Source organism: Pan paniscus, chromosome 11, assembly GCF_029289425.2.
Source record: "Pan paniscus chromosome 11, NHGRI_mPanPan1-v2.0_pri, whole genome shotgun sequence".
Classification (NCBI taxonomy): Eukaryota; Metazoa; Chordata; class Mammalia; order Primates; family Hominidae; genus Pan; species Pan paniscus.
In genome coordinates this window covers 85,162,065-85,177,604 of record NC_073260.2, presented here as the reverse complement: position 1 = coordinate 85,177,604, position 15,540 = coordinate 85,162,065, and the positions used below count along the sequence as shown (strand labels likewise).

At 46.4% G+C, this 15,540-nt stretch overlaps 1 protein-coding gene across 20 annotated transcripts in view; it reads left to right on the top strand.

The window, feature by feature from the left end:
• Positions 1-15,540, top strand: part of GOLM1 (golgi membrane protein 1) — an 87,723-nt gene that overhangs the window by 36,846 nt on the left and 35,337 nt on the right. For all 20 annotated transcript variants that reach the window (XM_034967467.3, XM_063594004.1, XM_034967471.3 and 17 more), the window contains one exon: positions 11,989-12,043. In XM_034967467.3, coding sequence (XP_034823358.1) covers positions 11,989-12,043 — 55 coding nt within the window. The remainder of the gene's footprint in view (positions 1-11,988; positions 12,044-15,540) is intronic.

Below are 15,540 nucleotides of genomic sequence, written 5' to 3'. Positions count from 1 at the left end.
GAATGTACAAAAGTGTCTCCTCTTCCGCAGGTGGGAGCAGGGAAGCTGCTAGGATTCCCGTTTGAAAATGGAAACCCCCAATGCCCTCAGGTGGCTCAGCCCTGGGGTGCCCATTGAGATTGGGAGTCTGCAGCCCCAGGCCTCCAGCCCTTGCACAGGGCATTTCCTGGCTGGTTAAAGAACAGCCAGGGAACGAATATCCAGATTGCTGGTGCTGTGTTGTAATCCGGCATTCTTCTTCCTCTAAAAACGGAGCTGGAGCTTTTCAAGCCCCCGCTCCTGGGTCAAGCCCTGTTGGCAGTGTGTGGGGTGCTCCTCTGGTTCGGCAGCTCCTCCCCTGCCATCTCCTTAAGTGTTCAGGAGTGAGAGCAGCAGGAAGAGCTGAGGGGCAGCATGGGTGGTGCTGCAGAGGGGACAGACCAGTGTGAGCTGCTTCAGGGGCAGCCAGGTTGCCTGGCAGCTGGGTGATGAGGAGACCTTCAGAAAGATCCAGGCTCAGGGACTAAGAAGACAGGCGCTCGTCCACTGCCAGAGAAGCCTCGAAGTGCATTCTGGGGTTCCCACTGTCCTTCAGGTTTGGATCTTCCTGGAAGTTTTATTTGACCCAAGTCACGTGTAGGTTAGAGGCACAGGGGCAGGCTGCTACCGAAGGAGACAGTGTAGCAGGTTCTCAGAGGCAAGGGCAGCCTCCCCCGTTTGCTCTCCTCCTTTTTCCTTCCTCCTGCCTCCCCTCCCTCCATCCTTCCTCTTCCTTTCTGTCCCTCCACCCCTCTCCCTTCCTTTGTCCTTTTCCTCCCTCCATCCTCCTCTTGCCCTCCTCCCCTCCAGACCGTCTCTCTCCTCTTCCTTCCATCCCTTTCCTCCATCCTACTCTGTCCTCTTTTCTTCCCTCCTCCTCTCCCTCCATTCTCCCTCCTGCTCTTCCTCCCCTCGTCCTCCCTTCCCTCTGTCCTCCTTTCTCTCCCTCTCCTCCCCATCCTTTGCTCTCTCCTTCCTCCCCTTCCCCTCCTCCCCATCCTCTCTCCTCCCTCCCCAAAGCACCTGCAGTGTGCCCTGTGCAGGAGATGCTGGGGGAGGGTGTGAGCCAGTCTTGGGTTCAGGCCCCCTCGCCATCAACCCTGTGCTTATCTCTGTGATGGCCACCACACCTCATGGACCTTGTTCTGCCAAGCTGGGCACCCGGGTGACCCCAGGGCGGGTCCTGGGAGCATCCTGCGCCCTCCCAGCGAGGTGCTTTCCCACACCCGCCAAGCTGCAAGGTGGATGGGGTGGGAGGATGTTACCTTCCCTGTGACAACACAGGGATGTGTTGGCAGGAGCTATTCTGGGCGTGTAGCAACTGTGTCTGTGTGTCCTACGTGTTTTCCTGGATAGATGGTGTTTTCTGAAGCTTTGTAGAAAGTTACACTTAATCTCCCGACGCCCTTCCATTTAAACTTGGTGACTTGTGCACACTGTCCCATAGCTGCAGGTCCAGACCCGCCTTTCTGCCCATCTGGGTCCCCTGCCCTGAAGCCTCCTCAGCTGTTCTCTGACCAGGATCCTACCATTTACGCTGACATTTGACTCTATCCCCTAAACATTTAGCCACTCCTCTCCTCCTGTTGGTATTCTCACACTCAGTTCAACTCACACTCACACTCATTCACACTCGGACCCATGCCCACATATTTGGGGTTCCCACTTGAGGTGCCTGTAAGGTGCCCCTTTAAATAAAACTCAGCAGGCCACCCTGCTTAGGTTCCATTTTGGGGAAACAGAGGCACAGAGAAGTTAAGTGTCCAAAGTCAAGGAGCAAATTAGCAGCAGACCCCAAACCGGATGCCACAGTCTCAGGTCTTCAAGAAAATCTCTCCCATCCCGGTCTTCCCTCTGCTGCCCTCTTTCTCTGTTACTCGTTTTTCTTTTCTTTTTCCTCCCTTTATCCTCATTAGTGAGCTTCAAAGGCCATTTGTCATAGCTGATAATTGTTGATGGAGCTATACTATGAAAAGAAAATTGCTTAATTTTAGGAGTGAAATTACAAATGAGAAATACTGCGGCAAAGACCTGCCCTTCTAAAAGTTCTTGAACCTACCTCAAATTTCTCCAGACAACAGGTTTATCTCAGCATCTTCTAATTCACCTTTCTTTTCCTCTAAAACCAGCCTTGAAGTTAAGATTTTTAAAAAATTGTACTTGGCAGATTTAATTATCAATGTGGCAAGCTTATGTGTGCCTATCTGTGTGTGTTGGCTGATTGTAGAAAACCGTAAACATGAAAAGGTAGACAGAGTGACCCAGTGAGCCCCCACACATCCAGTGCCAAGCTTCAGCGATTATAACTCGTGCCGTTTTAACCATGACTATTTCAGCACACATCCTGAAAAGGTGGGATTGTCTGTCTCTCATAGCCACAATACCATGATCATACCAAAACATCCAGGAATTCCTCATGTCAAGTATTCAGTATCAGTCACAACATTTCTGTGTTGTGTAACTTCTTCTTCTTCTTTTTTTTTTTTTTTTTTTTTTTTGAGAGAGTTTCGCTCTTGTTGCCCAGGCTGGAGTGCAATGGCACAATCTCGGCTCACCGCAACCTCTGCCTCCCAGGTTCAAGCAATTCTCCTGCCTCAGCCTCCCAAGTAGCTGGGATTACAGGCATGCAACACCACACCCAGTTAATTTTGTATTTTTAGTAGAGACGGGGCTTCTCCATGTTGAGGCTGGTCTGGAACTCCTGACCTCAGGTGATCCACCCACCTCGGCCTCCCAAAGTGCTGGGATTACAGGCGTGAGCTGCTGCGCCCGGCCTGTGTGTTGTGTAACTTCTTAACCCACAAAACATAATCATGTCATCTTTAGGGGCTTGTGGACTGGACTAGTTTCCTCATCACTTTGTGCCCTTGTCCCTATGGGAACGTGCATCCAGCGACCCACCATTTGGCTCAGTGGTGGCTGTAGGCATGAAGCATTTGGGAGTCACTGCTTGTCTTGTTGTTTGTGTGTGTGAATGAGTGTGTGAGTGTGTAATCTTAGCAGGATACCATAAATGACTTGTTTGCAAGTCTCTGCCTCTCTCTCCTTCCCTCTCCCCGCTTTCCCTGTCTCCCTCCCCTTCTCTGTCTCCCTCTTTGCCCCCACCTTCTTATTCCTCTGGAACTTGCTGTCCCTAGCTGCAGGTGGCTGTGAGCACTTAGCATGTCCCAGCTGAGATGTCCTACAAGTGTAAGATATGCTGGAGTGCAAAGATTGAGTGTGAAAATGCCAAATTTCTCAATAATTTTTATGTGGAATACATCTTGCAATGATAATTGGGATACATTAGGGTAAATAAAATATTAATTTCACCTGTTTCTTATTTTTAAAGTTGGGATAAAATTCACATAACATACAATTCATTATTTTAGCCATTTTTTAATGTATCATACATCTCAGTGGTTTGGGTATGTTCACAATGCCATGCAACTATAACCACTAATTCCAAAACTGTTTTTTTTTTTTTTTTTTTTTTTGAGATAGACTCACACTGTGTCACCCGGGCTGGAGTGCAGTGTTGCCATCTTGGCTCACTGCAACCTCCACCTCCTGGGTTCAAGCGATTCTCCTGCCTCAGCCTCCCGAGTAGCTGGGATTACAGGGATTACAGGTGCCACCATGCCCAGCTAATTTTTGTATTTTTAGTAGAGACGGGGTTTCAGTATGTTGGCTAGGCTGGTCTCGAACTCCTGACCTCAAGTGATCCACCCACCTCGGCCTCCCAAAGTGTTGGGATTACAGGTGTGAGCCACCACGCCCAGCCAGAACATTTTTATCACCCCCCAAAGAAATGTGTACCCATTAAGCAATCACTCCCCATTTCCCTCTTCCCCTAGCCCCTGGCAACCACTAATCTGCTTTCTATCTCTAGAGATCTGCCTATTCTGGACGTATCATGTAGTATAGAATCATGCAGTACGTGGCCTTTGTTTTGTGTCTGGCTTCTTTCACTTAGTGTAATGTTTCCAAGCCTCATCCGTGTTGTAGCATGTGTCAGTAATACTTCTCTCCTATGGCTGAATGATAGTCCCTTATGTGGATATACCATGTTTGCGTTATCTGTTCGCCTGTTGACGGACATTTGGATTGTTACCACTTTTTGGCCTTCATGAATAATTCTGCTGTGAGCATTTGTGGACAGGTTTTCAAGTGGGGATATGTCTTCTTTCTCTTGGGTGTACACCTACAAGTGGGATTGTTGGGTCATATGGTAGCTCTGTGTTGAACTTTTTAAGAAACTGACAGACTTTCACAGGGATTGCATTTTACATTCTTAGCCACTGTGTATGGGGGGGGTTCTAGTTTCTCTCCAGCTTTTCCACATTCTTGTCAACACTTGTTATTTTCCTTTTTTATTTTTATTTATTTATTTTTTTTGAGACAGAGTCTCACTCTATCACCCAGGCTGGAATGCAATGGCTCAATCTCGGATCACTGCAACTTCCGCCTCCTGGATTCAAGCGATTCTCCCTACCTCAGCCTCCTGAGTAGCTGGGATTACAGGCACCTGCTACCACATCTGGCTAATTTTTGTATTTTTAGTAGAGACGGGGTTTTGCCATGTTGGCCGGGCTGGTCTTGAACCCCTGACCTCAGGTGATCCGCCTGCCTCGGACTTCCAAAGTGCTGGGATTACAGGCGTGAGCCACCTCGCCCTGGCTATTTTTTTTTTTTTTTGAGACAGAGTCTTGCTCTGTTGCCCAGTCTGGAGTGCAGTGGCATGATCTCAGCTCACTGCAACCTCTGCCTCCTATGTTCAAATGATTCCCCTGCCTCACCCTCCCAAGTAGCTGGGACTACAGGCACATACCACCATGCCTGGCTAATTTTTGTATTTTTAGTAGAGACAGAGTTTTGCTGTGTTGGCCAGTTCTGACCTCAAGTGTTCCACCTGCCTCGGCCTCCCAAAGTGCTGGGATTACAGGCGTGAGCCACCGCGCCTGGTACCTTTTTAAAAATTATAGCCATACTGATAGATGTGAAGTGGTATCTTCTCATTTTGATTTGCATTTCACTAGTGACTAATGAGGTTGAGCATCTTTCATGTACATATTGGCCATTTATGTCTACTTTAGGGAGATGTCTTTTCAAATCTTTTGCCCAACCTGTTTCTTTTTACTTAATTCAATGTGGCTATTAGAAAATTTTTAATTTCCGTGTACAACTGACATTTTATTTCTATTGAATAGCACTGTTTTGGATAGCACCATTTTGAAATTGCTAAGAGGTAAAAAGATTCCAATGAATACTTGATATTCTTCCCTTCATTCTTATGTCATTCCTAAGTTACTAAGATTAACTTTTTCATTCTAAGGTAGTAACAGGAGTAACTCTGAAGCAGTAACAGGAATTTCAGTACAAAGAAGTTTTCCAGGCATCTGATTGCAGAGGGTTGACTTGGATTAGATAAGGGTCCTTTTTAAGGCTGAAAGTTAAGGTGGACTCACGCCCTCAAAGCAGGTTGGTTATTTTAATGAGCCAAAGAAATACAGTAGTTAAGTCACCTTCTGGAGGGGACAGCTGGCTTCATCCAGGCTCGGTGGACACCCTGGCCCTCTCGGGACAGAGCCGCCAGTCTCCAGTGTTTCTCAGGGATGTGACTGAGGCCCAGGAGGGCCCTGCTTGGCTGTGGGGTGCGCACTGCCCCAGCACCTTCTTGCCCTCCACGCTCATCCAGGGCCGCAGCATGCCTGTGGCTCCGCTTCCAGCCGGGAGCCCTGAACACGGGTGTGCAGACCCACCCTAAAGGGTGGCCCAGGCCCCACGCTAGGCAAGGCTGACAAGAAACCGAAGGCAGCATGTGAGGCCTCTCCTGGGAGTGGGGGGTTCTGTTTCCCACAGTGGCCTCAGCTGCACCCCCGCTCGGGTGAGCCCACAGGTGGGAGCCGGTAGGCACTCCTCCCAAACACTCCTCTCAGACCATAAAGCACTCCTGTTTCACTCAAAAAAAAAAAAGTCACCTTCTACTTTTTACAGTGTGATCAGCATCCTTCTTCCAAGTGAGTGTTTCAAATATTAGTATTTTTAAAATTAGTCACTACATCTTATTGAGCTTTCATAATGTGATACTTTATTGTAGATTTGTTGCTTTGAAAACTTATGAAATATTGAGCTTATTTTTCTAGGAATCTAATACAGAAAAAGTTTGATCCAAATATACTTGTTTCCCAGAATGGAATGGTCATAATAAATTTGTACATGGGTAATTCACCCAGATTCTTTGAGGTTTAGTTTCCAGTTAATTTCTGGTGGCGCTTATTGCCTCCTTGTCTGTGTTTTTAGGGGACAGCTTACGAACACCGGGAAGTACAGCTACCCCTAAAGTCCCTCTGCACCAGAATGTGAAAAACAACCTGGCTGTTTAGAGTAGAATATATAATTCATTTAAGAACAATTTTGTTGAATTATGGCCCAGCACCATGGTTCAGTCCTGTAATCCCAGTGCTGCAGGAGGCTGAGGCAGGAGGATTACTTGAGGACAGGAGCTGGGGGCTGCAGTGAGCTATGATAGCGCCACTGCACTGCAGCCTGGGCAACAGAGTGAGACTGTCTCTTAAAAAAATTTTTTTTGGCTGGGTGCAGTGCCTCATGCCTGTAATCCCAGCACTTTGAGAGGCCAAGGCGAGCAGATCACGAGGTCAGGAGATTGAGACCATCCTGGCCAACATGGTGAAACCCTGTCTCTACTAAAATAAAAAAAATTAGCCAGGCGTGGTGGCGGGTGCCTGTAGTCCCAGCTACTCAGGAGGCTGAGGCAGGAGAATGGCGTGAACCCGGGAGGTGGAGGTTGCTTTGAGCCAAGATCACGCCACTGCACTCCAGCCTGGGCGACAGAGCGAGACTTCGTCTCAAAAAAAAAAAAAAAAAAAAAAAAAAAAAATTTAAATAAAAAATAAATAAAAATCATTTTGTCGAACTCAGGGTTTTTTCTTCTTTATAATATGTTGAACCCTGAAAGAAGCTAAGAAGCATTTTCGTAGTTTCCCTGAAAATGATTCAACAAAATTTCTATAAATATAAAATTATATATAAAAGATCTCGATGGCATTTTATGATCCTTTTTTTATTTTCCTAAGTGGAGGCTGTATTTTTCCATGCATAAGTAAGTAGATAGGGGAAGATAACAAAAATATATTTTTTTGGAAGAATAAAGTCACATGGAGACAGAAGTATCCTTAGATATTTCAAATTGCAGTAGTATCTGAACCCTCAGATAGTTGTAAGCACTAATGTGATTTGGGTCGGAGGGGAGCTAAGGGGAATGGACAGAAAAGGACACATCAAATTGCCATAATTTTCATAGAAATTATTTACCCAGGAGATGTGAAAGATATTATTTACCCAGGAGAATCAACTCTGGGGGTAAACACTGTATAATAATTTAAGTGTTCTTTGTTTGTTTGTTTTTGTTTTTTTTACTGTTCGGTTTTCACTCTGATTTCCAGAGGAAACATGGTTTTCATACCGATGCAAGGTGGAAATTTCAGTGTACAGATCAGTGATGTGAAGGATATTCACGTTGTTGTGCAACAGATCTCTAGAAATTAATTCTGCAACCCTGGGTCTCGATGCTCACTAAACACCAATTTCCCTCCCCCTTCTCCTATCCCTGGACAGCCACCTTTCTATTTTGTTTCTGTGGTTTTGATGACTTTAGGTACTTCATATGAATGGAATCCTACAGCATTTGTCCTTCTGTGACTGGCTAATGTTTTCACTTAGTGTAATGTTGTCTGCATTCATCCATGTTGTAGTATGTGTCCATATTTCCTTCTTTGTAAAGGTGGCATAATATTTCATTGTATGTGTATGCCACATTTTGCTTATCCATTCATTCATCTGTGACCCCTTGGGTTGCGTTCGCCTCTTGGTAACTGTGAGTGATGCTGCAGCGAACATGAGAGTGCAGACATCTCTTAGGGATCCTGCTTTAAATGCTTCTGGGTTCATACCCACAAGTGGGGTTGTGGGATCATATGGTAATCTTTTCGCTTTTCACACAGAGCGAGCTTTTTCCAAGAGTAGCAGGTGCTGCGTAAATCTGATTCCTACTGTGTGGATCCTCCTTTAATTTCCTAGTCTCTCTCCCCGCAAAATCCCTGATGTACAGCATACCTGTACACACCCCTTCGGATTATCTTTCCCTGAGGGATGACTTTTACAGGTATTATCGCCATAACTTCTCTCCTGTTGCCCCAGGAAATGTTCCATATCCTCAGAGCTCCCAAATACCAGATTTGTTTGATGCGATTTCATTTGTGGGCATGCATCCCTGTGTTCATAAACACCTTACTCCAAAAGGCTGTTATTTGCCTAAGCCTTGTTTCTGTCCAGGCCTGAGAAAACAGGATGGTTGCATAGAAAGGTCCCAGAGGAGGAAGAGGCACTGTGCTTGCCATCGCCCACCACTAAGCAGGAATGGGACACAAATGTGTCTCCACGTTATGGGCAGCATGTCAAGTAATGGATTATTTGCAAACTTTGTGGATGATGACACAGTAAGAAATGTTTGCATTGTGGCCCAGCCCACATACGTGCTGTATGTGTCTGTCTGTGAGATGGCATTTACCTGTGCAGTGCACTCTGATATTTAATATTCTGTTCCCTGCTTTTTTCAGGCTTTTGTTTGTTTTTAACATTAGGTACAGCCTACTACGTTGGTGTCCTGCTTGGGTTTGTAGCAATTTGGCAAGTAGCTTTGAAGAACTTGCTCTCTGGAGCACACTTGTTGGAGCTGGAGTTTGGCTTTGCCTCTTAGCAGGCGGGTGACCATGAGCCATTTAAGCAGCCAGTGCCTCCGTTTCCCTTTTCCTAAAATGTGATAATATACTACTACCTCACATAACTGTCAAGAAGAATAAATGAGGCCGGGCGCAGTGGCTCACACCTGTAATCCCAGCACTTTGGGAGGCCAAGGCGGCCGAATCACTTGAGGTCAGAAGTTTGAGACCAGCCTGGCCAACATGGTGAAATCCCATCTCTACTCCCAGCTACTTGGGAGGCTGAGGCAGGAGAATTGCTTGAACCCAGGAGGTGGAGGTTGCAGTGAGCCGGAGATCGCGCCATTGCACCCCAGCCTGGGCAACAGAGCAAAACTCTGTCTCAAAAAAAAAAAAAAAAAAAAAAAGTCAATGAGTGAGTAGATGTGGGGTGCTTAGAAGAGCTCTTGGCATAAAGTGACTTGTCAGGGCATACTGGCCAGTTGTTACATTGAGCTTGACACTCATTCTTCCTACTTTTCACTTTGTCGTTGTTATCTGGATTCTGTGTGGCTTCTGTCCTCCTCTACTGTTGACTTTCCCAGCATGGTGAGACTGTGTGTGAAACCCTCCAGTTCCTAAGCTTATAGACGCTGTGGACAGGAGGAGGAGGCCAGAAGTTAAAGTGCATCGAGAGGTCTTGTTAGTGGAATGGCCACTGCATTCCCTTTTCTTTTTTAGTCAGCCTGGAATTTGGAGTTTGAGCTCTGAGGCAGGGAGACCTGGGCTGGTGTGGAGTGGAGTGGTGCAGAGTTGTGCAGTTGTGAGCTGGTGTGGTGTAGAGTGGTGTGGTGTGGCATGGTTTGGTTTGGTGTGTGATGTGTGGCGTATGGTGTTGTGTGGAGCGGTATGTGATGTGTATGGTTTGGCGTGGTGTGTGCAGTAGTGTGTGGTGTGTGTGGAGTGGAGCAGTCTGTGATGTGGTGTGGTATGTGATGTGTGTGGTGTGTGTGGTGTGGAGTGTGGAGTGTGGTATGGTGTGTGGTTTGGTATGGAGTGGTTGTGTGGTGTGGAGTGGTGTGTGGGGTGTGGAGTGGTGTGGCACGGTGTGTGGTGTGTGGTTGGGTGTGGAATGGTGTGTGGCGTGTTGTGTGGAGTGGTGTGGCATGGTGTGTGTTCTGGTGTGGAGTGTGTGGTGTGGTAGTGTGTGGTGTGTAGCATGGTTTGGAATGGTGTGTGGTGTGTGTGGAGTGGTGTGCCGTGTGTGGAGTGGTGTAGCATGGTGTGGTGTGTGTTTTGTGGAGTGATGTTTGGTGTGGTGTGTGATTGTGTGTGTGGAGTGGTGTGGTGTGTGGTGTGTGTGATGTGTGTGTGTGTAGTGTGTGTGGTTTGGTGTGAAGTGTATGGTGTGTGGTGTGGTGTGGTATATGGTGTGGTGTGGTTTGGTGTGGAGTGTGGTATGTGGTGTGTGCCGTGGTGTGTGTCATATGGAGTGGTGTGGCATGGTGTGTGGTTTGGTGTGGAGTGGTGTGATGTGTTGTGTGGAGCAGTGTGTGGTGTGGTATGTGATGTGTATGGTGTGGAGTGGTGTGGTGTGATGTGGTTTGGTGTGGAGTGTGTGTGGTGTGGTGCGTGGTTTGGTGTGAAGTGTGTGGAGTGGTGTGGTGTGGTGTGGTTTGGTGTGTGTGGTGTAGTGTGTGTGGCGTGGTGTGTGTGTGGCGTGGTGTGGTGTGGAGTGGTATGTGGTGTGGTCTGGTGTGTGGAGTCATATGGTGTGGTGTGATGTGTGGTGTGGTTTGGTGTGGAGTGGTGTGGTTTGGTGTGTCATGGTGTGGTTTGGTGTGGAGTGTGTGGTGTGTGTGGTGTGTTTGGGGTGTGGAGTGATGTGTGGAGTGGTGTGTGGTTTGGTGTGGACTGGTGTGTGGCGTGTTGTGTGGAGTGGTGTGGCGTGGTGTGGTATGTTTTGGTGTGGAGTGGTATGTGGTGTGGAGTGGTGTGTGGTGTGGTAGTGTGTGGTGTGATGTGTGGTGTGCTGTGGCGTGTGGAGTGGTGTGTGGTGTGTGTGGAGTGGTGTGCTGTGTGTGGAGTGGTGTGCTGTGTGTGGAGTGGTGTGGCATGGTGTGGTGTGTGGTGTTTTGTGGAGTGATGTGTGGTGTGTTGTGTGGTGGAATGGTGTGTGTGATGTGTGGTGTGTGTGGTGTGTGTGTGGAGTGGTGTGTGGTGTGTGATGTGTGTGTGGAGTGGTTGTGTGTGGTTTGGTGTGAAGTGTGTGTGGTGTGTGGCATGGTGTGGAATGGTGTGGTTTGGTGTGGAGTGGTGTGTTGTGTGGAGCAGTGTGTAGTGTGGTATGTGATGTGTGTGGTATGGAGTGGTGTGGTGTGATGTGGTTTGGTATGGAATGGTGTGTGGTGTGGTGTGGTTTGGTGTGAAGTGTGTGGTGTGGACTGATGTGGTGTGGTTTGGTGTGTGTGGTGTGGAGTGGTACGTGGTGTGGAGTTGTGGCGTGGTGTAGTGTGGTGTGTGGCCTGCTGTGGTTTGGTGTGGTGTGTGGTGTGGAATGGTGTGTGGTGTGGTCTGGCGTTGTGGTGTGGTGTGGAGTCATATGGCGTGGTATGTGTGCTGTGGAGTGGTGTGATGTGTGTGGTTTGGTGTGGAGTGGTGGGGGTGGTGTGTGGTTTGGTGTGAAGTGTGGTGTAGTGTGGTGTGGAGTGGTGTGTGGTTTGGTGTGTGTGGTTTGGTGTGTGTGGTGTGTGTGTGGTGTGGAGTTGTGGCATGGTGTAGTGTGTAGAGTGGTGTGTGGTGTGGTCTGGTGGTGTGTGGAGTCATATGGCGTGGTGTTGTGTGGAGTGGTGTGTGTGGCGTGGTTTGGTGTGTCGTGGTGTGGTTTGGTGTGGAGTGCTGTGTGGTGTGGTGCGGTGTGAGGTTGCTGATTAGCCCTCTGGGTGCCCAGAGCCTCTGCTGTGTCGGGCAGGAGGAAGGAGGGCCTGGCTGGCCCTTTCCTGGAGGAGCAGCGTTTCCTGGGCTGGAGTGGGGTCTGGACCCATTGGCTTTTGCTCGGGTCCAGAGGCGGTGGTGGGGAGCGGCTCTCTAGGTCGGCCTGTTCCTTTTCAGCAGCAGACATGGGAGGGTCCAGCCTGAGCGCTGAGCGCGAGCTCCTTCCCTGACAGCAGCGCTGGGTTGGGGACAGGCCCCATCCTTGGTTTGTATCGCATCTGGCTGTCAGGCTGAGGTGTTGGTTTGGGTGTTTCATGCGAGTTTATCTTCGTTGCAGGCGGTTTTGGTGAATAACATCACCACGGGTGAGAGGCTCATCCGAGTGCTGCAAGGTAAGTTCCGCTCGCTCCTCCACACCAGGCACTGGCCTTTTAGGAAGAAACTCCCTTTCTCTCCTTCTCTAGGCCCAGGTGGGTCTCCATTATAATCTCATGGCGGATAGTGTCATGAGTCATTGAGCAATCTTTATTCTTTTTGCCTAAGTCTATCTCCTTAAGAGGCTTTTCCTTTTAAAAAAAATATTGCCAAATACATTGCAAGCTGTTAGGTACAGAAGAGTTAAGAGTGTCACTCATGAATGTGTTAAGAGATAGTATTTATGATAGGTACATGTTCTGTTATATATACATATGGTATACATGTGACCTGTTAATTTGGTCATGCTGAATTTAGATTGTCTGCATGAAACTTAGAAAAACTGTCCAGCCCAATTTAATTCCCCCTCTTTGCCGCTCTGACTCAACTTGGCAGCTGGGGGATTAGTCTTCCTTTGAGTCCTTCTGAAGCAGCCACAGAGCAGGAAATGGGGTGCTGTCCTTTGTCGGGGGCTCCTTCCACTGTGACAGGAGGGTCAGCAGGGTCCATGCTACTGGGCTAAATCATCTGTTGGGTTGAATAATTTTTACTCTAAAAATGTGGTTACTGGGAAGTTAAAAATTCCCTATATGACTTGCATTATAATTCTTTTGGTCAGTGCTGGTTTCGAATTCTAGTTCTAAGTCAGGTTCTAAGAATATTAAAAAGTCTTATGTGAAAAGGGGTCACTTTGTGAAATGTGTTTGTGTAACCCTACGTTTCCCACAAAGTTGAAGAGGCTGCCTGGCTGCGGGGGTGGGAGTTGGGGGGTCTCACATAAAGGTTCAGTTTGACAGCGGTTTTGATAGAGCATACATGTCAAGTAACTCCACCAGAGTCAACACAGGGAACATATTCATCACCCCCAAAAGCTTGCTTGTGCGCCGTGGTGATCCACTTCCCTCAGGCAGCCTCTGGTCTGCCATGTAGACTAGTTTGCATTTTTAATAATTGGGTGCGTGCCCCAGATTCATAAAGCAAGTCCTTAGAGACCTACAAAGAGACTTAGTCTCTCACACAATAATAATGGGAGACTTTAACACCCCACTGTCAACAATAGACAGATCAACGAGACAGAAAGTTAACAAGGATATCCAGGACTTGAACTCAGCTCTGCACCAAGCAGACCTAATAGGCATCTATAGAACTCTCCACCCCAAATCAACAGAATGTACATTCTTCTCAGCACCACATCGCATTATTCCAAAATTGACCACATAGTTGGAAGTAAAGCACTCCTCAGCAAATGTAAAAGAACAGCAGTTATAACAAACTGTCTCTCAGACCACAGTGCAATCAAATTAGAACTCAGGATTAAGAAACTCACTCAAAACCACTCAACTACATGGAAACTGAACAACCTGCTCCTGAATGACTACTGGGTACATAACGAAATGAAGGCAGAAATAAGGATGTTATTTGAAATCAATGAGAACAAAGACACAACATACCAGAATCTCTGGGACACGTTTAAGGCAGTGCATAGAGGGAAATTTATAGCACTAAATGCCCACAAGAGAAAGCAGGAAAGATCTAAAATTGACACCCTAACATCACAATTAAAAGAACTAGAGAAGCAAGAGCAAACACATTCAAAAGCCAGCAGAAGGCAAGAAATAGCTAAGATCAGAGCAGAACTGAAGGAGATGGAGACAAAAGAAACCCTTCAAAAAAATCAATGAATCCAGGAGCTGGTTTTTTGAAAAGATCAACAAAATTGATAGACCACTAGCAAGACTAATAAGGAAGAAAGGAGAGAAGAATCAAATACATGCAGTAAAAAATAATAAAGGGGATATCACCACCGATCCCACAGAAATACAAACTACTAAAACACCTCTACGCAAATAAACTAGAAAATCTAGAAGAAATGGATAAATTCCTGGACACGTACACCCTCCCAAGACTAAACCAGGAAGAAGTTGAATCTCTGAATAGACCAATAACAGGCTCTGAAATTAAGGCAATAATTAATAGCCTACCAACCAAAAAAAGTCCAGGACCAGGCAATTCACAGCCGAATTCTGCCAGAGGTACAAAGAGCTGGTACCATTCCTTCTGAAACTATTCTAATCAACAGAAAAAGAGGGAATCCTCCCTAACTCATTTTGTGAGGCCAGCATCATCCTGATACCAAAGCCTGGCAGAGACACAACAAAAAAAGAGAATTTTAGACCTATATCCCTGATGAACATCGATGCAAAAATCCTCAATAAAATGCCGGCAAACCAAATCCAGCAGCACATCAAAAAGCTTATCCAACACAATCAAGTTGCCTTCATCCCGGGGATGCAAGGCTGGTTCAACATACGCAAATCAGTAAACATAATCCATCATATTAACAGAACCAAAGATAAAAACCACATGATTATCTCAATAGATGCAGAAAAGGCCTTTGACAAAATTCAACAGCCCTTCATGCTAAAAACTCAATAAACTAGGTATTGATGGGACATATCTCAAAATAATAGCTATTTATGAGAGACCCACAGCCATTATCATACTGAATGGGCAAAAACTGGAAGCATTCCCTTTGAAAACTGGCACAAGACAGGGATGCCCTGTCTCACCACTCCTATTCAACATAGTGTTGGAAGTTCTGGCCAGGGCTATCAGGCAGGAGAAGGAAATAAAGGGTATTCAACTAGGAAAAGAGGAAGTCAAATTGTCCCTGTTTGCAGATGACATGATTGTATGTTTAGAAAACTCCATTGTCTCAGCTCAAAATCTCCTTAAGCTGATAAGCAACTTCAGCAAAGTCTCAGAATACAAAATCAATGTGCAAAAATCACAAGCATTCCTATACACCAATAACAGACAAACAGCCAAATCATGAGTGAACTCCCATTCACAATTGCTTCAAAGAGAATAAATACCTAGGAATACAACTTACAAGGGACGTGAAGGACCTCTTCAAGGAGAACTACAAACCACTGCTCAAGGAAATAAAAGAGGATACAAACAAACAGAAGAACATTCCATGCTCATGGATAGGAAGAATCAATATCGTGAAAATGGCCATACTGCCCAAGGTAATTTGTAGATTCAATGCCATCCCCATCAAGCTACCAATGACTTTCTTCACAGAATTGGAAAAAACTACTTTAAAGTTCATATGGAACCAAAAAAGAGCCCACATTGCCGAGACAATCCTAAGCCAAAAGAACAAAGCTGGAGGCATTACGCTACGTGACCTCAAACTGTACTACAAGGCTACAGTAACCAAAGCAGCATGGTACTGGTACCAAAACAGAGATATAGACCAATGGAACAGAACAGAGCCCACAGAAATAATACCACAAATCTACAACCATCTGATCTTTGACAAACCTGACAAAAGCAATGGGGAAAGGATTCCCTATTTAATAAATGGTGCTGGGAAAACTGGCTATCCATATGTAGAAAGCTGAAACTGGATCCCTTCCTTACACCTTATACAAAAATTAATTCAAGATGGATTAAGACTTAAATGTTA